Here is a 27,281-nt window from a genome sequence, read left to right as displayed (position 1 = left end):
CTGGTCTCGAACTCCCGACCTCAAGTGATCCGCCCACCTCAGCCTCCCGAAGTGCTAGGATTACAGGCATGAGCCCTGCCTCAGCCTCTACTGTGGCACCCTAATATGTCACTCCCCATTGTTGTAAGGAAAGCTTTGCTATAAAGAACACATAGGAACTATCCATAGGCCCATGGAAACAGCATTGCACATTTCACAGAAATCATGGTTCTCTTTCACCTGTAACTGTGTAAACAGGGGATATTTCACGAAGATGGAAAAGAAAAATGGAGGCAGACTGTCTGGTGGGAGCCCACCCCCAACAGCCCCAGGCATTGGGGCCCCCACAGCGATTCCATATCTGTTAGGAGCAGGAACTACCTCAATCTCTCCCACCAGCTCCAGGGTCCCGATCACTTGGACGAGGATCTCCTGCCTGAAGACAACAGGGCAGCGGAACAGGGCTCCGGGGAGACAAGGCTGACGAGGATGAGGAAAGAGGGGTCAGGGCGGCCTCGTTCCGAACCGTGTGCCGCCCAGCCCCACCGTCTCTCAGCTCACACGCCCATACCTCAGCCGTATCCGGCAGCCACTCCAGATCCTCATAGTGGCAGGGCACAGGAGGCTCCTAGGAATGAGCGGCAGGTCTTCAGTTAGAGCCTTCACAACCCAGGTAAGACCCTGGCATCCCAGCTTTCCCCTACCCTGGCCCTAGTCCTGGGTGAGTTCAGACATCTCTGAGTCCAGCAGGATCTGAATTAATCCATCCTCACTCCCCACACACCCAGCCTTGCCCCCCTTGAATTTCTCTTTTTCTTTGTTAGCGACAGGGTCTTGTTCTGTCGCCGAGGCTGGAGTGCAGTGGTGTGATCATAGTTCACTGCAACCTCAAACTCCTGGGCTCAAGTGATCCTCCGGACTCTGCCTCCTGAGTAGCTGGGACCACAGGCACGGGCCACCATGCATGCCTGGCTAATTTTAAAATTTGTTCGTAGAGACTGGGGTCTTGCTGTGTTGCCCAGGCTGGTCTCAAAATCCTGGCCTCAATCGATTCTCCCACTTCGGCCTCCCAAAGTGCTGGGATTTGGGAGGCAGAGCCACCGCACCTGGCCAAGCCCTGCCCTCTGTACCCTCAAATGCACTCACCCCCAAGACCTGGGGAGGGCAGCCCCGCCCTCTCCAGGCAGCACTCACCATCTGCACGCTCCACTGTTGTGTGATGGGCCCCTCGCTGGGAGGCTGTGGCACCCCAACCACGGCCTCCAGGGTGGGGATGTTGTGGTCATGGATGGAAGGCTGGATCCTCACCTGGCACAGATGACAAGGGATGCAGAGCCCTAAATGCCAGCCACCCCAGCTGCTACCCAGACCCTGTGTGCCCTTGCACGCCTCTTCCAGTCCTCATCAGCTGAGTCCCCAGGGCCCTTGGTGGTTAGGCAGTGTCCAGTGACTGGGTGTGGCCAGCTTCCATCCTCAGGGCCTTGCAGTGTGGCTTCCATGCTCTTCCAGCTTTCTCCACCCAGTACGCTTTCACACACCCTGCAACATTCTGCTCTAATATTATCTCTGAAGGATTTGCTGACTCCCCAAGGACAGGGCAGCTCCCCTTACTGGGCTCCCACAGAGTCCTCTGCGTCCCCAGCAGGACAGCGAAGGATCTGCTTGGATGTCTGCATCTCCACTAGACCATGAGCTCCCTGAGGACAGGAGCCATTCTTACGCCACTTCCAATCCCCTACTGCTTGACATGGTGCCTAGTGTGGTGACTCACACCTGTAATCTCAGCACTTTGAGAGGCCAAGGTGGGCGGATCACTTGAGGTCAGGAGTTTGAGACCAGCCTGACCAAGATGGTGAAAAACCCTGTCTCTACTGAAAATACAAAAATTAGCCAGACGTGGTGGCGCAATCATATAGTGCTGGGTACTTCAGAGGCTGAGGCAGGAGAATTGCTTAAACCCAGGAGGCAAAGGTTGCAGTGAGCCAAAATCATGCTACTGCACTCCAACCTGGGTGACAAAAAAAAAAAAAAAAAAAAATTCTGAGCACCTTTTGTTAAAAAAAGAGCTACCTGTGTTAAGGCTGGGAGACCCAGATATGTATAAGAAAGTGACACAGAAGTGGCACTAACAATGTCTTAGGAAGCAAGAAAATGTGTGTCAAATTAGAAGGATTCTATCATTTATTCATTCAACAAACATTTGTGGACACTTGAAATACCAGTTAAATTAAAAAGGCCAAATGTCAGGGGCAGGATTTGAATTTGACTGTGAAAGATGGACAGGATTTTTATTTATTTTTTTTTTTTGACAGAGTCTCACTCTGTCACCCAGGCTGGAGTGCGGTGTCGCGATCACAGCTCACTGCAACCTCCACCTCCCAGGTTCAAGCGATTCTTCTGCCTCAGCCTCCCCAGTAGCTAGGACTACAGGCACACACCACCACACCTAGCTAATTTTTGTATTTTTAGTAGAGACAGGGTTTCACCATGTTGGCCAGGCTGGTCTTGAACTCCTGACCTCAGGTGATCCGCCCACCTGGGCCTCCCAAAGTGCTGGGGTTACAGGTGTGAACCACCACGCCCGACCAGATGGACAGGATTTTAACAGATGAAGGTGGGAGAGGGCATCCAGGAAGAGACATGCAGGGAGCCAGGATGACTCCAGATGAGAGTGATGTGGCTGGAAGGAGGGTGCCTGGGAAGGAGAACAGGAGCTGAGGCTGGAAAGGAAGCCCAAGATCAGACTATGGGGGCCTGGAAGGCTTGAGAGTGAGGAGTTGGAGCAGCATCAAGGAGGCAGTGGGAAGTCACGGAAGATGGCAGAGGAAGAGAGTAGCTCCAGGGAGGTCCATCCCCTGCAGGCATGAGCTGGAAAGAGGCTGGGAGAGGCGGGTCATGGCCCACGTTGGGAGCCTCTCTCTATAGTCCTGTTGCAAGAAGGTGAAGAACTGGGTCTGGGCAGTAGCAGAAAAAGGACACAGACAACCAGACTCCAGGAGGCAGTGGGACAAGGCAGAAGGGAGGAGAAATTCACCCAGACACGTAAGTTTTCCTTGAGGAAGAGAGGGTGCTTTCAAAAGATTCCATGCAAGCCAGAGGAGATGCTGGCTTAGGGGAAGACAGCAAATTTGGTTTAGAATGTGTTGAGACGAGGCCAGGCACAGTGGCTCATGCCTGTAATCCCAGCACTTTGGGAGGCCGAGGTGGGTGGATTTCTTGAGGTCAGGTGTTTGAGACCAGCCTGGCCAACACGGTGAAACCCTGTCTCTACCAAAAATACAAACGTTAGCCGGGTGTGGTGGTGTGCACCTGTAATCCCAGCTACTCAGGAGGCTGAGGCAGGAGAATCGCTTGAATCCAGGAAGCAGAGGTTGAAGTGAGCTGAGATTACGCCACTGCACTCCAGCCTGGGTGACAGAGCAAGACTCTGTCTGAAAAAAAAAAAAAAGTAAAAATAAAAATAAAGCACCAGGCACAGAACCTGGGTTTAGAGACTGGGCAGGGTGCCAGCACCTAGCTAAATACCTAACTTAGAATAGGCCGGGCGCAGTGGCTCATGCCTGTAGTCCCAGTACTTTGGGAGGCTGAGGTGGGTGGATCACTTGAAGTTAGGAGTTCCAGACCAGCCTGGCCCACATGGCGAAACTCTGTCTTTATAGAAAATACAAAAATTAGCTGGGCATGGTGGTGGATGCCTGTAACCTCAACTACTTGGGAGGCTGAGACGAGAATTGCTTGAACTTGGGAGGCAGAGTTTGCAGTGAGCCGAGATCCCACCACTGCACTCAAGCCTGGGTAACAGAGCAAAGAATAGCAGCTCATTCAATGTGGGTATGAAAAAGTAGGTTCTCTCTCAGCATCCTCCTTGCTCTCAAACCCTGTGATTCTTGAAATAATGTATCCAGTGGCAGAAAGGAGTTAGCATATGCTGCTGCTGGAAGCCTATAAGTGGAGGCTGTGACGCTCTAGAGAAAGGATTATTGAACAGGTGGACGGCTAGGATGAGGACTGTGTCTATTTGGTGCCTGCATCCTCAGTCCCCAGGATAAGGAATGAATGTGTGACCTATAAGGACCTTCCACATTGGGGTTCATACCTGGTAGATGTGCTTGACTTGGTGGATCTTGGGGCCTTTGGGGGTGAAACTGACATAGAGTGTGGAGTTTTCCTGGCTGTGGAGAGAGAAGGGCAGTGATGGAAGAACGAAGTGACAGCAACCTGGGCTCCAGGAAGCTTCTGAGCACCCAGCCACTGCGCTAGGAACTGCACAGACACCATCTTATTCAATCCCTACCACAACCTGTTCTTTCCCAGAAACTAAGGCTCCTGGACAGGGCCAGCCTCTTGTCCAAAGCCCCACAGTAGAGAGACAGGACTGGAGCCCAGGGAGGTGTGTCCAGTGGAGGCTATGTCCTTCCCACTGTGCGCCACCTCATTGGTGTCCCTGCTCATCTCCTGAATAATCATATCCACTGCTGATGCCCCTCACACCCATCCTTCCAACACACACTGCTGGGTGACCTTCCCGACATCACTCTCTAGCCCTGCAACTCACCTGCTCAGCATCTGCCAACTGCCCCCTACTGCGAGGGAGGGTCAGGTCCAAAGCCTCCCACGTCCAGGCTGTCTCCCCACTGCTCCCCTGCACACACCTGCCCTCGGGTAATCCTGCCCACTCCCCGTCCCCCATGCCTGCCCCACTGCTTCCTCCCTCCTTGCCTTTGTCTGGGCCATGGTTTCTGATGAGGACACCTAGGTTCCTTTTTAGCTCTTCCCCTAATGGCCTCATCCTCCAGACCCCAATCCAAGCCGCACTTTCTCCACAAACCCTTCCATTTGTCCCCCAACCCACACTCATCTTTCCTGGCTCTAATTTCATGTCAGTATCATACTGTGTGGCATTGATGTTCAAAAGTACTGCAGGCCAGGTGCGGTGGCTCACACCTGTAATCCCAGCACTTTGGGAGGCTGAGGCAGGTGGATCACCTGAGATCAGGAGTTCAAGACCAGCCTGGCCAACACGGTGAAACCCCATCTCTACTAAAAATACAAAAATTAGCCGGGCGTGGTCATGGGCACCTATAGTCCCAGCTACTTGGGAGGCTGAGGCAGGAGAATTGCTTGAACTCGGGAGGTGGAGGTTGCAGTGAGCCGAGATTGTGCGACTGCACTCCATCCTGGGCAACAGAGCGAGACCCTATCTCTTAAAAAATGAAAAAATTTGGCCAGGCGCGGTGGCTCACGCCTGTAATCCCAGCACTTTGAGAGGCCAAGGCAGGCGGATCATGAGGTCAGGAGATCAAGACCATCCTGACTAACTCGGTGAAACCCAGTCTCTACTAAAAATATAAAAAATTAGCCGGGCATGGTGGCAGGCACCTGTAGTCCCAGCTACTCGGGAGGCTGAAGCAGGAGAATGGCGTGAACCCAGGAGGCGGAGCTTGCAGTGAGCCGAGATCACACCATTGCACTCCAGCCTGGGCGACAGAGTGAGACTCTGTCTCAAAAAAATAAATAAATAAAATAAAATAAAATAAAATAAAATAAATAAATAAATAAAAATAAAAAAATAAGAAAATTTTAAAAAGCACTGGAAACCTGGACTCAAACACTGTCCTCATCCTTCTTTTTCCTTCTGTAACTGAGCCAACTGGAAAAAGCCACTCGACTTTGAGTTTCCTTTTTTTTTTCCAGACAGAGTCTCACTCTGTCACCCAGGCTGGAGTGCAGTGGTGCGATCTCAGCTCACTGCAATCTCCTCCACCCGAGTTCAAGTGATTCTCCTGCCTCAGCCTCCCAAGTAGCTGGGATTATAGGTGCCTGCCATAACACCCAGCTAATTTTTGTATTTTTAATAAAGACAGGGTTTCACCATGTTGGCCAGGCTGGTCTTGAACTCCTGACCTCAAGTGATCCACCCACCTTGGCCTACCAAAGTGCTGGGATTACAGGTGTGAGCCACTGCACCTGGCCAAGTTTCCTTTTCTATAAGCGAGAAGACCTTTAACAGGTTTTTTTTTTTTTTTTTTTTTTTTTTTTTTTTTTTTTGAGACGGAGTCTCGCTCTGTCGCCCAAGCTGGAGTGCAGTGGCCGGATCTCAGCTCACAGCAAGCTCCGCCTCCCGGGTTCACGCCATTCTCCGGCCTCAGCCTCCCGAGTAGCTGGAACTACAGGCGCCCGCCACCTCGCCCGGCTAGTTTTTTGTATTTCTTAATAGAGACGGGGTTTCACCGTGTTAGCCAGGATGGTCTTGATCTCCTGACCTCGTGATCCTCCCGTCTTGGCCTCCCAAAGTGCTGGGATTACAGGCTTGAGCCACCGCGCCCGGCCAGGTTTTTTTGAAATAGCAAAAAATTGACGTAACTCCCTCTATTTTTGTTGAAGAGGCCCTTCCCCATTCCTGCCCATAAGTTAGGATAATTTTAGAGCACTGAGATAACATGCAAAAACAGCAATCATGTAGTTTTTAAAACTAAGTCTGGCATTAAAGGGGACGTATGTAAACAACTAACTACGTTTTGTTAAAGATTTGTAGAAGCACGGCCAGGCGCGGTGGCTCAAGCCTGTAATCCCAGCACTTTGGGAGGCCGAGGCGGGCAGATCACGAAGTCAGGAGATTGAGACCATCCTGGCTAACACGGTGAAACCCCGTCTCTACTAAAAATACAAAAAAAAAAAAAAGAAATTAGCTGGGCGTGGTGGCGGGCGCCTGTAGTCCCAGCTACTCCGGAGGCTGAAGCGGGAGAATGGAGTGAACCCGGGAAACGGAGCTTGCAGGGAGCCGAGATCGTGCCACTACACTCCAGCCTGGGCGACAGAGCGAGACTCCGTCTCAAAAAAAAAAAAAAAGATTTATAGAAGCACTGTGACCTGACCAAGGACCAAGAAGTTCCCAACCTCCTTGTATCATCTCTGGTGCCCGGATGTCTGTGCTGCTAAGTTACCTCTTGATCTCAACCTCTTTCTCTTCCCTCTACCCTTAACATTAAAGATGGTCCTTTAGAACACTAGTTCACTATCTTCTCAATTGCCTGGCTTTCCAGATAAACCTGCCTTTCCTCCCACCAACTCTTGCCTCTTAAGTCTGGCTTTCAAGTAACAAGCAGCCAGACTATGGTTCAGTTACAAACCCAACTAGTGATCCCCGTGGTTCCTTCCTGCTACTGCGTTCTGAGAGTCACTGACTATATGTGTGCATGAGTTTGGTCTCTCCAACTTGACTGTAAGCTCCCTGAGGGCAAGAGGTATTGTGATAACTTTTCTCCTGTCTCTCCTGACATTATCAGCCCCCAGGAGGGGAGAGAATCTAGGTGACCGAAACAGTCAGGAGTTTGGCTGGGCATGTGGAGTCAGACAGGCTGAAGCTCAGACCCTGGCTTTAGTACTTCCAGCTATTGGACCTCGGGTAAGTGCTGGCCTTCTCTGAGCCTCAGCTTGTTCATTGGTAAAACGGAGAGAGGCACAGCTGCCTCACAGAGGTGCTGAGGGCTCCAGGCAATGTCAGCAACCGCGCAGTGCAGCCGGCCCTCAGTCTGATATAAGATCAGTGTTCAATGAGCCTTTTCTTCCATCAGTAAATGCTGATCCTTCCCCGAACTCTTCCAGGGCCCTCACATTTTGGAACGTGGAAAACTGTTGGGGCTGTGGCTGGAATCAGTTCTAATTACCCCAGGGGGCTCTGGGAAAGGAAGGAGGTTCAGAAGGGGAGCCCCAGGGGGCAAAGTCGGGGCCCTGGGTTGGGAGGCTGCGGTGGGAGGAGAGGTTTGGCTATCTGCTGGGAAGGACTTACTCCTGGATGAGGACGTTGATGGGGTACAGGACGGGGATGCTGGTAGTGGCCGAGTTGTCCTTCAGGAGGCCTGAGTCCTCATTGTTACTGCATTGAGGCAAGGAAGAGGCCAGTGTTAGGAGAAGGGCTTGGCCAGGTCTGAGACCAGGGCAGGGATGTGGGCGGGGCCTGCTCACCAGGTCACATTGGCGTGCAACTCGACCAAGTCCCCCCAGGAGCTGTTTACCAGCGTATTAAACATCATCTGCAGAACAACCTGGCAGGGAAGGAGAGGGGAATGGAAATGGAAGGGGCGTGAGGAGCAGCCCCACGGCCCCCACATCCAATCACCATCATCTCAGGGACCCCTTATCAAGTACTCACTGCACCCCAAGCACTGAGCTAGGATTCTACCCAATGCGAAGATGAGGCAAGCAAGGCTCCAAACGGTTAAGTCATGTCTATAAGGTCACAAAATGAATAACCCAATCCCAGCTTTGCCTGATTCCAAAGTCCAGGCTCTCAAACATGACACGAAACAGATTCACAAACATTTCTCTTGGGTAGGGGCAAAGTACACCCTTCCTGACAGTCACCTACTCCCTCCTCCTGAGCCAAGAGCTCCCTGCCCTCTGCCAGCTCAGGGTCCCTAGGCTGCTTGGTCCCTGGAGACTTGAAGCACTCACTGAGTGGCCTGCTTTGAAGATGGGAGAGCTCACGTTGCAAGATAACGCCCTGGACAGAAGCTTGGACGCTTCAGGAAGCTCCTCACAGCTCACAGGCATCTGGCTATGGGGCTGGGAGTGAAAGGAGGGAACAGGTTTGTTAATGAACAAGGCCAAGGTTCCCCCAGAGGCCACCAGCCCTCCTGGCCTACGTCCCCCAGGGGCTCTGTCCCTGTCATGGCACCTTCTCAGAGGGAAAGGGCCCAAGAATCAGGGCTGCAGACAGAGGCTTAGTACAAAATAGTCACTGCAAGGCCAGGAAAGGTAGCTCACACTGGAAATCCCAGCATTTTGGGAGGCTGAGGTGGGAGGATTACTTGAGGAGTTCGAGATCAACCTGAACAGCAGTGAGACTCCATCTCTACAAAATAATCTTTTTTCTTTTAAATACAGGATCTTACTCTGTTGCCCAGGCTAGAGTGCAGTGGTGCGATCTCGGCTCACTGCAACCTCTGACTCCCAGGCTCAAGCAGTCCTCCTGCCTCAGCCTCCCAAGTAGCTGGGACTACAGGGATGTGCCACCATGTCCGGCTAATTTTTGTGTTTTTAGCAGAGATGGAGTCTCTCTATGTCACTCAGGCTGCTCTTGAACTCCTGGGCTCAAGGAATCTGCCTGCCTTGGCCTACCAACGTGCTGGGATTACAAGTGTAAGCCGCCATACCTGGCCTACAAAAGATTTTTAAAAATTAGCTGGGCAAGGCCGGGCACGGTGGCTCGAGCCTGTAATCCCAGCACTTTGGGAGGCCGAGGCGGGTGGATCACGAGGTCAGGAGATTGAGACCATCCTGGCTAACATGGTGAAACCCCGTCTCTACTAAAAATACAAAAAAAAAAAAACTAGCCGGGCGTGGTGGCGGGCGCCTGTAGTCCCAGCTACTCGGAGGCTGAGGCGGGAGAATGGCGTGAACCCGGGAGGCGGAGCTTGCAGTGAGCCGAGATCGCGCCACTGCACTCCAGCCTGGGCAACACAGCGAGACTCCGTCTCAAAAAAAAAAAAAAAAAATTAGCTGGGCATAGTGGGGTATGCCTGTCGTCCCAGCTATTAGACAGGAGAGTCACTTGAGCCCAGGAGTTTGAGGCTGCAGTGGGCCATGCTTGCGCCACTACACGTTAGCCTGGGCAACAGAGTGAGACCTTATCTCAAAAATAAAAGTTGGGTCTAGGGGGGTAATTGCAACACTATAATGCTGAAAAACCGGAAGTGCTCAAACAGGTCAAAGAGATAATAACGGCTCAGGAAAGTGTGGCATGATCAAAGAGGAGACTATTGTGAAGTTTTTAAAATGCCACTACCTCTATGCATTCAGTAACCATTTACAAAATGAGCTTTATCGTGGGCTAAGCATTATTAAACCATTCATCCCAATTTTGTAAAGGACAGATTTCAGTCTCAGCCTGGGAAGGAAACATATAAGGAAATAGAGGTTCAGGGAGGTTAAGGAACTTTCCCAAGGTGTCATAACTGGGTAACAGTAGGGATCCGTAAGAACTTGAACACAGAACTGTTTGATTCCAGTTATTTTTTTTCTCTCTTTTTTTTATTGTTGAGATGGAGTCTTGCTGTTGTCACCCAGGCTAGAGTGCAGTGGAGTGATCTCGGCTCACTGAATCTCCATCTCCTGGGTTCAAGTGATTCTCCTGCCTCAGCCTCCCAAGCAGCTAGGATTACAGGACAGGCTACCACGCCCAGCTAATTTTTGTATTTTTAGTAGAGATGCAGTTTCAACATGTTGCCCTGTCTTGTTTTGAACTCCTGACCTCAGGAGTGAGCCACCGCACCCAGCCCAGTTTTTTTGTTTCTGTTTTTTTGTTTGTTTGTTTGTTTCTGAAACAAGGTCTCGCTGTGTTGCCCAAGCTGGAGGGCAATGGTGTAATCATAGCTCACTGCAGCCTCAAACATGACTCCAGCGATCCACCCACCTCAGCCTCCTGAGTAGCAGGACTACAGGCACACCCCACCACACCTGGCTAATTATTTAATTTTGTGTAGACACAGAGTCTTGCTCTGTTGCCCAGGCTAGAGTGCATTGGCACGATCATAGCTCCCTGTGGCCTTGAACCCTTTGGCGTAAGCACTTCTCTACCTCAGCCCCCCAGGTAGCTGGAATTGTGCCACCACATCCAGCAAAGAAGCATTTAATGTTGTTGTATAAGAATAATTCGGCTGGGCATGGTGGCTCATGCCTGTAATCTCAGCACTTTGGGAGGCCGAGGTGGGCGGATCACCTGAGGTCAGGAGTTTGAGACCAGCCTGGCCAACATGGTGAAACTCTGTCTCTACTAAAAATACAAAAATTAGCCAGGCATGGTGGCGGGCGCCTGTAATCCCAGCTACTCAGGAGGCTGAGTCAGGAGAATCACTTGAACCCCGTAGGCGGAGTCTGCAGTGAGCCGAGATCGCGCCATTACACTCCAGCCCGGGGGACAAGAGTGAGACTTCGTCTCAAAAAAAAAAAAAAAAAAAAAAAAAAAAATTCAAGTGTTCAGCAACAGATAAATAGATAAAATATGGTCTGTACATAAAATGGAATATTATTCAACCTTAAAAAGAAAGGAAATTTGGTGGGGCGCACTGGTTCACACCTGTAATCCTAGCACTTTGGGAGGCTGAGGTGGGCAGATTGCTTGAGCTCAGGAGTTTGAGACTAGCCTGGGGAATATAGTGAGAGCCTCTCTCTATTTAAATTTTTTTTTGAGATGGAGTCTTGCTCTGTCACCAGGCTGGAGTGCAGTGGCACAATCTCGCCTCACAGTAGCCTCTGCCTCACAGGTTCAAACGATTCTCCGGCCTCAGCCTCCCTAGTAGCTAGGATTACAGGTGCACACCACCACACTTGGCTAATTTTTGTATTTTTTAGTAGAGACAGGGTTTCACCATGTTGGCCAGGCTGGTCTTGAACTCCTGGCCTCAGGTGATCCGCCCGCGTTGGCCTCCCAAAGTATTGGGATTACAGGCGTGAACCACGGCACCCAGCCTGAGAGGGTAAACCTCGTACCTCAGATCATACAGCTCCAGGCTGGGAACCCAGATATGACCCTAAGACCCCTGTCCACCCGCGGCTGCCCACGTGTTCAGGCTGTCTTGGCTGCCTGGGGCTCAGAGAAGGGAGTAGCGGCTGCGGAACGCACGCCCGTAGGCAGGCACTGTACTCTCACCCACCTTCAGCATCTCCACCTTGCGGAAGGAGAGTCCCCGTGGGAAGTGCAGGTCCAGCTGGACCCAGTAAGCATCTTCTCCCAAGTTACTCAGGCTCAGCTCCACAGCGAGGCTGGCAAAAGCAGTCAGACGCAGGGCTCTGGATCTGTGGGGGATGATCAGGGAAAAGTTAGGGGCCAAGATGGAGGAGGGAGGATCAGGGTGGGGAATATCAGAACTGAAGGATCTGGTGGGCCTGAAAGAAATAAATCAAAACCAATCATCTTTTATGCTCAGTCTTTTTTTTTTTTTTTTTGAGACAGAATCTCACTCTGTAGCCCAGGCTGGAGTGCAATGGCACAGTCTCGGCTTACTGCAACCTCTACCTCCAGAGTTCAAGCAACTAAACTGCCTCAGAATCCCAAGTAGCTGGGATTACAGGCATGCGCTACCACGCCCGGCTAAGCTTTGTATTTTCAGTAGAGACGGGGTTTTACCATGTTGGCCAGGCTGGTCTTGAACTCCTGAACTCAGGTGACCCGTCTGCCTTGGCCTCCCAAAGTGCTGGGATTATAGGTGTGAGCCACGCTGCCCAGCTATGCTCAGACTTTCAGTTTTGCAATTCCTGCAATCTTATTTACTGCTGACTGATGGGAGTTATATGAGGGATTTGCTTTCTATTTTATTTACTTTTTATTTTTTAGAGATAGGGTCTTGCTCTGTCGCCCAAGCTGGAGTGCAGTGGTGCTTACTGCAGCCTCGAACTCCCAGGCTCAAGCAATCCTCTTGCCTCAATCTCCCAAGTAGCTGGGAATACAGGCATGAGCCACCATGCCCAGTTAATTTTTAAATTTGTTGTAGCGACAGGGTCTTGCTATGTTGCCCAGGTTGGTCTTGAACTCTTGGCCTTAACCAATCTTCCCACCTTGGTTGGCCTCCTGAAGTGCTGGGGTTACAGGCATGAGCCACTGAGGTCAGCCTCGAATTTCTCAGAAAAGGAAACTAAGGCCCAAGAGAGGGAAGTGGCGTCTCCAAATGACATATCTGGTGAGTGGAGCAGGGGGTCTTAAAACAGAGTGGATGGAGGCTGGAGGGCAGGAGGCCTTACTGACCTTGCAGGAGAGAAGGACACTCTCAGGTTTGCCTCACACTTCTTGTCCTCCCCACAGTTCTTCTCAAAAGGGATCTGAAAGGCCAAGAAGAAAGGAGTAAGAGGCTCAGACCAGGAGGGACCTGACCCCAGGCCTCTCTGCCTGCCCCTCCTCCCCTCTTACCTCCCAGGTTTCTGAGTGCAGGGAGGGCCTCAGGATGGGCGGTATGTCCTTGCTCTGCCGGGCGAGGGGTAGTGGGCAGGATGGAGAGAAGAGAGATTAGTTGAGGCAGCAGACCTCATGAATGAATGAGAGCTGGTGGGGCAGGGGCTTAGCTTAACTGACCTGGCTGTGGTTGGCCCTGCCCAGGAGCCAGCTGCCTTCCCAGGGCTGCCCCACTCTGCTGCCTCAGCCCACTGCCACTTGTGCAGTCGCACTCTGCTGGCGGCTCCTTTTTTTTTTTTTTTTTCTTTTTTTTTAAGACAGAGTCTTACTCTGTTGCCCAGGCCCAGGCTGGAGTGCAGTGGCATGATCTCTGCTCACTGCAACCTCTGCCTCCTTGGTTCAAGCGATTCTCATGCCTCAGCCTCCTGAGTAGCTGGGATTACAGGCATCCATCAGGCATCCACCACCATGCCCGGCTAATTTTTAAAAAATATTTTTAGTAGAGACAGGTTTTCGCCATGTTGGCCACGCTGGTCTTGAACTCCTGGTCTCAAGCAATCCACCCCCTCTCAGCTTCCCAAAGTGCTGGGATTATAGGTGTGAGCCACCAAATCTGGCTGGCTCTTTTTTTGTTTTTTGTTTTTTTCTTATTTAGAGACACAGTCTCACGTTGTTGCCCAGGCTGGAGTGCAGTGGTGCAGTCACAGCTCAATGGCTCACTGCAGCCTCACTCTGGGCTCAAGTGATCCTCCCTGCTTAGCCTCCCAAGTAGCTGGGACTATAGGGGCGCACCATCATACCAATTAATTTTTTATGTTTTGTAGAAAGGGAGTCCCACTATGTTGCCCAGGCTGGTCTCAAACTCCTGGCCTCAAGTGCACCATCACACCTGACTAATCTTTGTATTTTTAGTAGAGACGGAGTTTCACCATGTTGGCCAGGCTGGTCTCGAACCCCTGACCTCAAGTGATCCACCCATTTCAGCCTCTCAAAGTGCTGGGATTAAAGGAGTGAGCCGCCTGGCCATGGGTGGCTCTTCTTGCCAAATGGATTTCTCTGATAAACTCCCCACCGTCCCTAGCCATCTCTTCTTACCGCCCTTTGGTCCCTCGGTGTCCCTTCCTCCTCCCAAAGAGAGAAATTCAGGGAAACATTGATGGGGGAGATGAGGTCTTGAACACATACCTGAGGGTGATAAGAATACAGCCTATGTCATGAATCTAACCTTTACCACGCTTCTGATGAGATGTATACTTTGTCAGCATTTTACAAGTGATGAAATTCTGGTATTTCACTGTCTAAGACTCTACCAGTAGTGAAAATCCATTGACTACATAGCAGGTGTGTATAGCACACCCAGGGGGTTCTCAGCAAAGTTATCATCCCTGAGCCCCAGTTCCCCAGCAGACATCACTAATCAATCCCAGCACTTTTTCCCACTGCGTCATAACTGAAGCCCCTGAATTTTGACCTAGGCAGCCATTATCAAAGTTTGCATAAGAAAATTTCAGAATAACTAGAATATCCTAGTTCTAGAATTTTGTTCCTTGAGAACAGGGCTGGGTCTTAGTCACTTGTTATTACCAATGCCTGACACTGGCATTCTGTAGGTACTCAAATAGTTTTTCACCTGAAGGTTCTACTAACCCTAAGAGGTAGGTATTATTACCCCAACATTTAAAATAAGGAAAATGAGCTCTCCCTTCCTTCCTTTTCTTTTTTCTCTTTTCCTTCCTTCCCTTCTTCTTTCTTTCTTTTCTTTTTTCTTTCTTCTTTTCCCTCCCTCCCTCCCCCATTCCTTCCTCCCTCCCTCTCTCCCTCTCTCCCTCCCTTCCTTCCTTCCTTCCTCCCTTGTCCTTCCTTCCTCCCCTCCTTTCTTTCTCTTTCTCTTTCATCCTCCCTCCTTTCACCCCACTCTAGAAAAGAAAAAGAAGAAAATGAAAACTGAAAAGGTGGCACAATTGTCCTAAGAACTTGGAGTGACAGAGTCAAGATTTGAACCCAAATCTGTCCAAATACAAAGTCCAGGATCTTTCCACCATGTCACACCGCTTTCTTTTCTGGCAAATTTATGTTTAAAATGTCTAAATCTTTTTTTTTTTTTTTTTTTTTTTTTTGAGACGGAGTCTCACTCCGTCACCCAGGCTGGAGTGCAGTGGCACAACGTCGGCTCACTGCAAGCTCCACCTCTCAGGTTCACACCATTATCCTGCCTCAGCCTCCAGAGTAGCTGGGACTACAGGCACCCGCCACCGTGCCCGGCTAATTTTTTTGTATTTTATTAGTAGAGACGGGGTTTCACCTGTTAGCCAGGATAGTCTCGATCTCCTGACCTCGTGATCCACTCACCTTGGCCTCCCAAAGTGCTGGGATTAAAAATGTCTAAATCTTATAAGAGGTGGAATGGGAGGAGGCAGAGGGGCACTGAGTAGAGGTTTGAATGAAATAGAGGGTGAGTCGGTAATTATTGAAACTGGGTGATGAGGACCTGGGGATTCATTAAACTATTTTTTTCTAGTTTTGTATGATTCACATTCCCCATAATAAAAAGTTTAAAACAGGCCAGGTGTGGTGGCTCACACCTGTAATCCCAGCACTTTGGGAGGCTGAGGTGGGTGGATCACCTGAGGTCAGGAGTTTGAGACCAGCCTGGCCAACATGGTGAAACCCCGTCTTTATTAAAAATACCATAATTAGCCGGGTGTGGTGGTGCACACCTGTAGTCCCAGCTACTCGGTAGGATGAGGTAGGAGAATTACTTGAATCCAGGAAGCAGAGGTTGCAGTGAACCCAGATCATACCAATGCACTCCAGCCTGGGCAAAAGAGTAAGACTCCATCTCAAAAAAAAAAGTTTAAAACAAACTTCAAATTTTCAAATTCTTATGTCCCAATCCTATACTGTCTTATATGATTTTGTTTTGTTTTGTTTTGTTTTTTGAGACGGAATTTCACTATCGTTGCCCAGGCTGGAATGCGATGGCACGATCTTGGCTCACTGCAACCTCTGCCTCCCGGGTTCAAATAATTCTCCTGCCTCAGCCTCCTGAGTAGCTGGGATTACAGGCACCTGCCACCCATACCTGGTTAATTTTTTGTATTTTTAGTAGAGATGGGGTTTCACCATGTTGACCAGGCTGGTCTCGAACTCCTGACCTCAAGTAATCCGCCCACCTCAGCCTCCCAAAGTGCTGGGATTATAGGCATGAGCCACCACGTCTGGCCTTTTATGAAATATTTAAGAGAACAAAACAATTTTATATCAATCTCTTTTTTTTTTTGAGATGGAGTCTCGCTTTGTCACCCAGGCTGGAGTGCAATGGCGCAATCTTGGCTCACTGCAAGCTCCGCCTCCCGGGTTCAAGCCATTCTCCTGTCTCAGCCTCTCAAGTAGCTGGGACTACAGGCGCCCGTCACCACGCCCGGCTAATTTTTTTGTATTTTTAGTAGAGATGGGGTTTCACCATGTAAGCCAGGATGGTCTCAATCTCCTGACCTCGTGATCCACCTGCCTTGGCCTCCCAAAGTGCTAGGATTAGAGGTGTGAGCCACCGCGCCCGGCCATATCAATCCCATTTTTATACAGGATTGCTTATAAGCAACTAAATCTGGGTATTTCAACAGTTGTTTAAACTTTATTTTTTTGGAGACAGAGTCTCATTCTGTTGCCCAGGCTGGAGTGCAGTGGCACAATCACAGCTCACTGCAACCTCCACCTCCTGGGTTCAAGCAATCCTCCTGCTTCAGCCTCCAAGATAGCTGGGACCACAGGTGTCTTCCACCAAGCCTGGCTAATTTTTTTGTATTTTTTGTAGAAAAGGGGTCTCGCTATGTTGCCTAGGCTGGTGTTGAACTCCTAAGCTCAAGTGATCCACCTACTTCAGCCTCTCAAAGTGCTGGCATGAGCCACCATGCCTGGCCTGTTTAAACTTTTTTAAAAACTTTTTTTTTTTCCTCCATGTACCATACATGAGACTTAATTTAAAAACTTTAAAAAAATACCCCAACTTTTTTCTGGGATGCATGATATGTACCCGGCAAATAATGACATACCATGATGATTGAATATTCTGTAAAAATTAAATATTTTAATATTTCTTTTTTTTTTTTTTGAGATGGAGTTTCACTCTTGTTGCCCAGGCTGGAGTGCAATGGCATGATCTCAGCTCACTGCAACCTCCACCTCCTGGGTTCAGGTGATTTTCCTGCCTCAGTCTCCCAAGTAGCTGGGATTACAGGCATGGGCCACCACTCCCGGCTAATTTTGTACTTTTTTTAGTAGAGATGGGGTTTCTCCATGTTGGCCAGGCTGGTCTTGAACTGCCAATCTCATATAATCCGCCTGCCTTGGCCTCCCAAAGTGCTGGGATTACAGGTATGAGCCACCGTGCCCAGCCAAATTTTTTCGGGTTCACGCCATTCTCCTGCCTCAGCCTCCCAAGTAGCTGGGACTACACGCGCCCGCCACCACACCCGGCTAATTTTTTTTTTTTTTGTTATTTTCAGTAGAGACGGGGTTTCACCATGTTAACCAGGATGGTCTCAATCTTCTGACCTCATGATCCACCCACCTCAGCCTCCCAAAGTGCTGGGATTACAGATGTGAGCCACCGTGCCCGGCCCAAATATTTTAATATTTCATAATTTAAAATTATGAAAGCTGTGTAGCAGCATTAATATATAATGTATGAAAAGAGTAGGGAAAAATAGTAACTACATTGCCATTGTAATCGTGTTAAAAATGCCCATAAATATATTAAAAAGTAGAAGCTGCTGGGCACGGTGGCTCGAGCCTGTAATCCCAGCACTTTTGGAGGCCAAGGTAAGAGGATTACTTGACACCAGGGGTTTTAGACCAGCCTGGGCAATACAGCAAGATCCTGTCTCTACAAAAACTTTTTTTTTTTTTTTTTTTGAAATGGAGTTTCACTCTTGTTGCCCAGGCTGGAGTGAAATAACGCGATCTTGGCTCACTGCAACCTCTGCCTCCTGGGTTCAAGCAATTCTCCTGCCTCAGCTTCCCAAGTAGCTGGGCTTACAGGCATGTGCCACCACGTGAGGCTAATTTTGTATTTTTAGTAGAGACGGGGTTTCACCATGTTGGCCAGGCTGGTCTCGAACTCCTGACCTCAGGTGATCCGCCCACCTCAGCCTCCCAAAGTGCTGAGCCACCGTGCTCAGCCTACAAAAACATTTTAAAAAATTATCCAGATATGGTGGTGCATGCCTGTAGTCCTGTCTACTCGGGAGGCTGAGGTGGGAGGATCATTTGAGCCCAGAAGTTGGAGGCTGCAGTGAGCCATGATTGCATCACTCCACTCCAGCCTGGATGATAAAGTGAGGTCCTGTCTTTAAAAAAAGAATTTTAATACAAAATTTAAAAAATTAAAAAACTAGAAGGAGCCAGGCACAGTGGTGTGCACCTGTAGTCCCCACTATTCAGGAAGCTGAGGCAGGAGAACCTCTTGAGGCCAGAAGTTAGAGTCCAGTCTGGGCAACACAGTAAGACCCCCATCTCTAAAAACATAAAATGTGGCCAGGTGCAGTGGCTCATGCCTGTAATCCCAGCACTTTGGGAGGCTGAGGTAGGAGGATCACCTGAGGTCAGGAGCTCGAGACCAACCTGACCAACATAGTGAAACCCCAACTCTACTAAATATACAAAAATTAGCTGGGCATGGTGGCACATACCTGTAATCCCAGCTATTCGGGAGGCTGAGGCAGGAGAATCGCTTGAACCTAGGAGGTGGAGGCTGTAGTGAGCCAAGTTCATGCCGTTGCACTCCAGCCCGGGTGACAGAGCAAGACTCTGTCTCAAATAAATATATAAATAATATAAAATAGGCCAGGCGTGATGGCTCATGCCTGTAATCCCAGCACTTTGGGAGCCAATGCAGGTGGATCACCTGAGGTCAGGAGCTCGAGACCAGCCTGACTAACATGGTAAAACCCTGTCTCTACTAAAAATACAAAAATTAGCTGGGCGTAGTGGCAGGTGCCTGTAATCCCAGATACTCGGGAGACTGAGGTAGGAGAATTGCTTGAACCCAGGAGGCGGAGGTTGCTGTGAGCAGAGATCATGCTGTAGTGAGTGAGACCGTGCCACTGCACTACAGCCTGGGCGACAGAGCAAGACTCTGTGTCAAAAAAATATATGTAGCCGGGTGTGGTGGCTCACACCTGTAATCCCAGCACTTTGGGAGGCCAAGGCAGGCAGATCACCTAAGGTCGGGAGTTCGAGACCAGCCTGACAAACTTGGTGAAACCCCTTCTGTACTAAAAATACAAAAATTGTCGGGCATGGTGGTGCATGCCTGTAATCCCAGCTACTCAGGAGGCTGAGGCAGGAGAATCACTAGAACCCAGGCGGCGGAGGTTGCAGTGAGCCAAGATCGCGCCACTGCACTTCAGCTTGGGCAACAAGAGCGAGACTCCGTCTCAAAAAAAATATATGTATAATTTTATATATAAAAATATATATTTATTTAAAATTTATGTAAAATATATACATTTTTATATAATTTTATATACAATTTAAAATTTAATATATATTTAAAATTAAAATATATATTTAAAATTTATATAAAATATATTTTTTATATATATATATTTTTTGAGATGGAGTCTCGCTGTGTCGTCCAGGCTGGAGTGCAATGGCATGATCTCGGCTCACTGCAACCTCTGCCTCCCGGGTTCATGCCATTCTCCTGCCTCAGCCTCCCGAATAGCTGGGACTATAGGCGCCCGCCACCTCGCCAGGCTAATTTTTTGTATTTTTAGTAGGGACGGGGTTTCATCATGTTAGCCAGGCTGGTCTCGATCTCCTGACCTCGTGATCCGCCTGTCTTGGCCTCCCAAAGTGCTGGGATTACAGGTGTGAGCCACCGCGCCTGGCCATATATATAATTTTTAAAAAACACTAGAAGAAAATATGCTAAAGGTGTTATTACTACCATTGCGCAGAAGAGGAAGTGACAGCACAGAGGGATGAAAGTGACGTGTCACCCACTGGACAGTGACGGAGCTGAGCCTGCCCCTGCAGGTAGCTCATCCCAGAGCACTGGCGCTGGCTCCCTTACCGGGAAATGAAATGAGAAGTCAGTGCAGGACATGGTGGTGGTGACAGCTGTGTTCCTTCTGAGTTCATGTCTCCCTCCTGGGAACAAGCCCCGTCTTCTGGTCCGGTGGCCATCCAGCTGCAGAGTGTAAGTGAGATTGGCAACCAGGTGGCCTGGGCAGGGCGGAAAAGGCAAGAGTTGAATGGTGGGGGATCCCAGGGCCATAAGCCTGGATTTGGGGCAGCAGCTACCCTGGGGAGCAGGAGGAGAGCTCTGACCTTGGAACTGGGGGATGAGAGACTTGATCTGGAAACAGATTGTGATATTAACACCTTCTTTCATCTTGTTACTTGTTGAATAGGAGCACTCCACTTCATGCACTGGGATCTCGGCTGGAGAGAAGGACATCAGGGTGACCACATCCACCACGGGCCGGGAGCTGCAGGGCAGAAAGCAACCAATTCTCTCCCACCAACCCAACTGCACGTCCCCCCTCAGATGTGGGGCTCCCGCCAGCAGAGCCCAGATACCTCTCCTTCCCTAAAGCAGACCTCAACATGTCACTGCCTCCTCTTAAGGAAAATAATAATAACACTTTTTATTTATTTATTTTGAGACAGGGTCTCACTCTGTTGCCCAGGCTGGAGTGCAGTGGCATGATCACAGCTCACTACAGCCTTGGCCTCCCAGGCTCTAGTGATCCTCCCACCTCAGCCTCCCAAGGATCTGGGACCACAGGCACGTGCCACCACACCTGGCTAACTTTAAATAAATTTTTGTAGAGAAGGGATCTTCCTATGTTGTCCAGGCTCATCTTGAACTCCTGAGCTCAAGCAATCCTCCCATCTTGGGCTCCCAAAGTGCTAGGATTATAGGTGTGAGCCACCATGCCTGGCCAATAATGATGATAACTAATTAGGGTGCCCAGTTCATTCTAGCAGCCTCTGACCCATTTTCTATGAAGAAGAGTAAGCTCTTAGGAAGAGAAATCATGAGTTACTTTCTTGCTTATGTTTAAGCCTTCAATGATGCTTGCATGAATTTTATTATGCTTCATAATAAAGTTGCAGCTTTTGTTGTTGTTAGAGCCTCGCTTTGTTGCCCAGGCTGGAGTGCAGTGGTGCAGTCATAGCTCACTGCATCCTCACACTCCTGGCCTCCAGTGATCCTCCTGTCTCAGACTTCTGCATAGCTGGGATTACAGGAGTGAGCCCCAGCACCTGGCTCCTTTTTTTTTGAGATCCGCCTCCTGAGCTCAAGCAATTCTCCCGCCTCAGCCTCCAGAATAGCTGGGATTACAGGCGCGCACCACCACGCCCAGCTAACTTTTGTATTTTTAGTAGAGATGGGGTTTTAACAGGTTGGCCAGGCTGGCCTTGAACTCCTGACCTCAAATGATCCGTCCGCCTCAGCCTCCAAAAGTGTTGAGATTACAGGCATGAGTCATCGCACCCTGCCTATTTATTATTATTATTTTTTTGTGATAGAATCTCACTCTGTCGCTCAGGCTGGAGTGCAGTGGCATGATCACAGCTCACTGCAACCTCGACCTCCCAGGCTCAAGTCATCCTCCTGCCTCAGCATCCCAAGTAGCTGAGCCTACAGTCACGCACCACCGTACCTGGCTAAAAAAAAAAAAAAAGGCTGGGCACGGTGGCTCACTCTGTAATCCTAGCACTTTGGGAGGCCAAGACGGGCGGATCACTTGAGGTCAGGAGTTCAAAACCAGCCTGGCCAACATGGTGAAACCCCGTCTCTACTAAAAATACAAAAAAATTAGCAGGGCATGGTGGTGCACGCCTGTAATCCCAGCTACTTGGGAGGCTGAGGCAGGAGAATCACTTGAATCCAGGAGGTGGAGGTTGCAGTGAGCCAAATTCCCACCACTGCACTCCAGCCTGGGTGATAAGAGCGAGACTCTGTCTCAAAAGAAAAAGAAAAAAAAAAAAAAAGCTAAGTGACTGGGGTAACAGCATCCCAGAAGTAAACGGCAGAGCTTTAACTTGAATCCAGATCACCATGTTCTAAAGCTATGCTTTTCCCAATCCCATGATATTGCTTCTTTTTGAGTTTTAGTGTCAGGTAGGCCTGGGTGCACATCCCAGTTCCATCACTGATGGCAGCTGTTCAACCTGGAGTAAAACATGAAGACTCTATAAAAAGCAAACCTATTTAACAGTGCTGGGTGAAGACCCAACGAGCTCATGCCCATGAAACATCTGCATAGGGCCTGGCACATAGTAACTGCACAGAGGATGTGGCCAGGTGCGGTGCTCATGCCTGTAATCCCAGCTACTTGGGAGGTTGAGGCAGGAGGATCCCATGAACCCAGGAGTTTGAGACCAGCCTGGGCAAAGTAACAAGACTGTATCTTTTTTTCTTTTCTTTTTTTTTTTTTTTGAGACGGAGTCTCGCTCTGTCGCCCAGGCTGGAGTGCAGTGGCCGGATCTCAGCTCACTGCAAGCTCCGCCTCCCGGGTTTCCGCCATTCTCCTGCCTCAGCCTCCCGAGTAGCTGGGACTACAGGCGCCCGCCACCTCGCCCAGCTAGTTTTTTTGTATTTTTTAGTAGAGACGGGGTTTCACCGTGTTAGCCAGGATAGTCTCGATCTCCTGACCTTGTGATCCGCCCATCTCGGCCTCCCAAAGTGCTGAGATTACAGGCTTGAGCCACCATGCCCGGCCTTTCTTTTCTTTTCTTTTCTTTTCTTTTTTATTTTGAGATGGAATCTCACTCTGTCACCCAGGCTGGAGTGCAATGGCGCGATCTCGGCTCACTGCAACCTCTGCCTCCCGGGTTCAAGCAATTTTCCTGCCTCAGCCTCCCGAATAGCTGGAGTATAGGTGCCTGCCACCACGCCTGGCAAATTTTGTATTTTTAGTAAAGACAGGGTTTCACCATGTTGATCAGGCTGGTCTTGAACCCCTGACCCCAAGTAATCCACCTGCCCTGGCCTCCCAAAGTGCTGGGATTACAAGTGTGAGCCACTGTGCCTGGCCTGGAAGACCATATATTAAAAAAATAAAAATTAGGCCATGCATAGTGGCTCCTGCCTGTAACCCCAGCACTCTGGGAGGCTGAGGAGAAAGCATAGTTTGAGACCAGGAGTTTGAGACCAGCTAGGGCAATATAGCAAGTCCCCATTGCTACGAAAAAAAAAAAAAAAAAATTAGCCAGCTGTGGTGGCGAGCATTTGTAGTCCCAGCTACCTGGGAGGCTGAGGTGGGAGGATCACTTAAGCCCAACAGTTTGAGGCTGCAGTGAGTTGTGATCACGCCACTGAACTCCAGCCTGAGCAACAAAGAGAGACCCTGTCTCTAAAAAAACCCAACATAAATAAATAAATAAAATATAAACAAAACATAGGATAAGAGCTGGGGTCATCAGGTATGACCCGGGAGCCCCATCTCACCTCAGCACGATCATCTGGCTCTCAGCCCCCACAGCCACGTCTGCCAAGCCGTCCCCTTCAAGGTCCTTCACCCCATGGATGGAGCGTCCAAACCACCGAACTCCTGAGAGCACCTGGGTCCCTTCTATCCGCTGAGAGCAAGAAAGGAATTATCACTAAGTTGAGGAGAGGTAGGTTGGAGGGAGGGAAGGGTCGGGCTGGGGAATGGGGTCTGGGCTTGGGGGCTTAGGGCACCCGAGAATGGAGTGTGATTGGCAGGCAGGATACCTCACCTGACTTGACTGGGGGCTAAGCCCCCCATGCCTCCCATTGAAGATGTACACAGCTCCCTGCTCCTCCAGAGGGGCCCCCACAGCCACGTCCACCAGCCCATCGCCGTTGATGTCTGTCAGAGCAGTGATGGCTTCTCCAAAACGCCCGAGTGGGTAGCCAGGGTCCCCCTGCAGCTCTGAGACCTCTTCAAACCCCAACTAGGAAGTAGCAAGAGACAGGTCACACCCAAGTCACTCAGCAAGCTGTCACAGAGCAACTTAGTGAAGAACGCTAAAAATGGTAAGACGGGGTCCCTCCAAGAATTGGAATGGAGCTGTCAGACTAACCAGGGTTCAAGCACCAGCCCAGCCTCTTACTGTCCTCTTACTGTGACCTTGTGGTTTCAGACATCCCCCTGCTGAGCCTTGGGGTTTCCCTTTATATATATACATTTTTTGGATAATTTTTTTTGAGATGGAGTCTTGCTCTGTTGCATTGGCTGGAGTACAGTGGCGTAATCACAGCTCACTACAGCCTCGAACTCCTGAGCTCAAGCAATCCTCCCACCTTAGCCTCCCAAATAGCTGGGACTACAGGCATGTACCACCACATCTGGCTAACTTTAAATTTTTAATTTATTTATTTTTATTTTTGTAGAAACAGGATATTGTCATGTTGCCCAGGCTGGTCTTGAACTCCTGGCTTCAAGCAATCGTCTTGCCTCAGCCTCTCAAAGTGCTGGGATTACACGCATGAGCCACTGCACCCCAGGGATTTCCATTTATAAAATAAAGCTTGTAGTATCTCAGCAGGTAGTTATGAGGAAAGTGAGGTCGTGTCTATAAAAAGTTTGGCGCCGCCTGCCAGGTGCAGCTGTTCACGCCTATAATCCCAGCAGTTTGGAAGGCCGAGGAGGGTGGATCACCTGAGGTCAGGATTAGAGACCAGCCTGGCCAACATGTCAAAATGCTGTCTCTACTAAAAATACAAAAATTAGCTGGGTGTGGTGGCGGGCACCTGTAATCCCAGCACTTTGGGAGGCTGAGGCGGGTGGATCACCTGAAGTCAGGAGTTCAAGACTAGCCTGACCAACATGGCAAAACCCCATCTCTACTAAAAATACAAAAATTAGCTGAGCATGGAGACACACACCTGTAATCCCAGCTACTCGGGAGGCTGAGGCAGGAGAATCCCTTGAACCCAGGAGGCAGAGGTTGTGGTGAGCACTGATTGCACCACTGCACTCCAGCCTGGGCCACAAGAGCGAGACTCTGTCTCAAAAGGAAAAAGAAATATTGGCACTGGACCCTGCACACAGTCTTTCCCCAGTGAGGATTCGCTATTGCCTCTCTGTCATTCTAAAAGTTTGATCACCACATGACCAGACAGAGAAAGCCTTCAGAATAACTGGGAGCTGCGAATCTCTGCTGCTCCGCCTCCTCCCTCTCAGCCCCAGGTCCTGGCCCCACCTGTTTTCTCTGGTAGATAAACACCCGGCCTCCTCTCTGCTCCCCGTAGAACAGTGGGGCGCCAATCAGCAGCAGCTCTGTCTCCCCATCTTGGTCCACGTCGACGCCGCACAGCTCGCCACCGAAATAAGAGCCAATCTGTGGGGAGAGGCAGGTGTTTGGGGAGACGCCTGTGGGAACAGCAGAGGCTGGCAGGGAGATACCTGTACCGAGTTCATCTTATGCCACTCCCTCAAATGCAGGTTCCAATCCTGGATCCACCCCTAGTCTACGTGCATTAAGACAAGGTGGGCTCTTTGAGGTTGTCTCTTAAACTAGAGAGGGAGATGACAGGGCTTACCTCCGCGTGTTATGAGGGACAAATGTGATGGTGTTTAGCACAGGGTAAGCACGTAAGTGGATGAGCGTTCAAAGGACAGAAGGGAGTATGACATGTGTCCCTCCAGTCCCTGGTCTGCAGATGCCCTTGGACTGTACGCACCTGGGTCCCATGGATTGTCTGGATCTGGCTCCAGCGTCCTCCGCCCTGTGGCTCTTGGAACAGCAGCACTCGGCCCACGTGCTGGTATCGAGGGGCTCCTGAGGCCAACAACGAAGTCTTTTCCCCGGAGGGCAGCCAGGTCACGGAGTAACCTGAGGAAAGTGTGCGGGGCGTGGAGTTAGGAACAGAGGATGCTGGAAGAACACCCAGCAGGAGAGGGGCAGGGGCCCCAGGGAATTGGGTTAGTAGCAGAGATGCATCAAAACAGCTGAAGACCTTCTCCTGAGAAAAGCAGCCATGTGCTCCCAGCCGACCAAATCCTGCCATCTTGGGGATGGCATTTCTTCAACTGTGGGTGACATGCACACCCAGGGAAAAGCAGCTATGCACCACAAGTGGAGTGTGGAGCCTTTTCTGAGCCTCAGTTTACCTGAGGATTAGTAAGGAAAACTCCATTCTTTCTTCTTTTTTAGAGACAGAGTCTCGCTTTCTTGCCCAGGCTGGAATGCAATGGCGTGTTCTTGGCTCACTGCAACCTCCGCCTCCCGGGTTCAAGCAATTTTCTGCCTCAACCTCCCAAGTAGCTGGGATTACAGGTGCCCAGCCACCACACCCAGATACTTTTTTGTATTTTTAGTAGAAACAGGGTTTTGACATGTTGGCCAGGGTGGTCTCGAACTCCTGGCCTCAGGTGATCCACCTACCTCAGCCTCCCAAAGTGCTGGGGTTACAGGTGTAAGCCACCATGCCTGGCCTCTTTTATCTTAAATAATAAAATAAAACAGGAGGCTGGGTGCAGTTGCTCACACCTGTAATCCCAGCACTTTGGGAGGCTGAGGCGGGCGGATCACGACAGGAGATTGAGAGAGCATCCTGGCTAACACAGTAAAACCACATCTCTACTAAAAATATGAAAAATTAGCTGGGCATGGTGGCAGGCACCTGTAGTCTCAGCTACTTGGGAAGCTAAGGCAGGAGAATGACATGAACCTGGGAGGCGGAGCTTGCAGTGAGCCAAGATCGCGCCACTGCACTCCAGCCTGGGCGACATAGTGAGACTCTGTCTCAAAATAAATAAAATAAAATAAAATAAAATGGGATATATTAGAAGAATGCAAAGTTGGCATGGATATTAAAAATAAAGCATGTCGTCCAGGTGCAGTGGCTCCCGCCTGTAATCCTAACATTTTGGGAAGTCGAGGTAGGAGGATCACTTGAGGCCAGAAGTTTGAGACCAGTCTGGGCAACATAGTGAGACCCCGTCTCTACAAAAAATTACAAAAACTAGCCAGGTGTGGTGGTGCACACCTGTGATCCCAGGTACTAGAGAGGCTGAGAGGCAAAAGGATTGCTTGAACCCAGGAGTTCAAGGCTGCAGTGAACTACGATGGTGCCATTACACTCTAGCCTGGGTGACAGAGTGAGACCCTGTCTCTAACAAAATAAAATAAAGCAGGAAATTTGAAAAATTTTCATGCTTACAGATATCATGCTGGCCAGGCGTGGTGGCACACGCCTGTAGTCCCAGCACTTTGGGAGGCTGAGGTGGGTGGATCACCTGAGGTCAGGAGTTCGAGACCAGCCTGGTCAACATGGTGAAACCCCGTCTCTACTAAAAATACAAAAAATTGACTGGGCATGGTGGCACGCACCTGTAGTCCTGGCTATATGGGAGGCTGAGGCAAGAGAATCACTTGAACCCGGGAGGCGAAGGTTGCAGTGAGCTGAGATTGCACCACTTCACTC

At 49.9% G+C, this 27,281-nt stretch overlaps 1 protein-coding gene across 3 annotated transcripts in view; it reads right to left on the bottom strand.

The window, feature by feature from the left end:
* The window catches only part of ITGAL (integrin subunit alpha L), a 52,326-nt gene that overhangs the window by 5,196 nt on the left and 19,849 nt on the right, over window positions 1–27,281 (bottom strand). For 2 of the 3 annotated variants that reach the window (XM_015125944.3, XM_077985712.1), the window contains 17 exons: window positions 25,536–25,687; window positions 25,055–25,192; window positions 23,606–23,803; window positions 23,334–23,464; window positions 20,201–20,361; window positions 19,944–20,095; window positions 13,961–14,050; window positions 12,884–12,937; window positions 12,722–12,795; window positions 11,634–11,775; window positions 8,434–8,544; window positions 7,945–8,024; window positions 7,769–7,855; window positions 4,076–4,151; window positions 1,174–1,287; window positions 551–607; window positions 361–459 (listed from right to left, as the gene is read on the bottom strand). In XM_015125944.3, coding sequence (XP_014981430.3) covers window positions 361–459; window positions 551–607; window positions 1,174–1,287; window positions 4,076–4,151; window positions 7,769–7,855; window positions 7,945–8,024; window positions 8,434–8,544; window positions 11,634–11,775; window positions 12,722–12,795; window positions 12,884–12,937; window positions 13,961–14,050; window positions 19,944–20,095; window positions 20,201–20,361; window positions 23,334–23,464; window positions 23,606–23,803; window positions 25,055–25,192; window positions 25,536–25,687 — 1,916 coding nt within the window. Of the gene's footprint in view, window positions 1–360; window positions 460–550; window positions 608–1,173; window positions 1,288–4,075; window positions 4,152–7,768; window positions 7,856–7,944; window positions 8,025–8,433; window positions 8,545–11,633; window positions 11,776–12,721; window positions 12,796–12,883; window positions 12,938–13,428; window positions 13,434–13,960; window positions 14,051–19,943; window positions 20,096–20,200; window positions 20,362–23,333; window positions 23,465–23,605; window positions 23,804–25,054; window positions 25,193–25,535; window positions 25,688–27,281 lie in introns of all 3 variants that reach the window. The other variant, XM_077985711.1, reaches the window with a different exon arrangement.

Source organism: Macaca mulatta, chromosome 20 (genome assembly GCF_049350105.2).
Source record: "Macaca mulatta isolate MMU2019108-1 chromosome 20, T2T-MMU8v2.0, whole genome shotgun sequence".
NCBI classification, from domain to species: Eukaryota; Metazoa; Chordata; class Mammalia; order Primates; family Cercopithecidae; genus Macaca; species Macaca mulatta.
The sequence above is the reverse complement of the archived record's forward strand: the minus strand, read 5'-3'. Positions and strand labels throughout refer to the sequence as shown.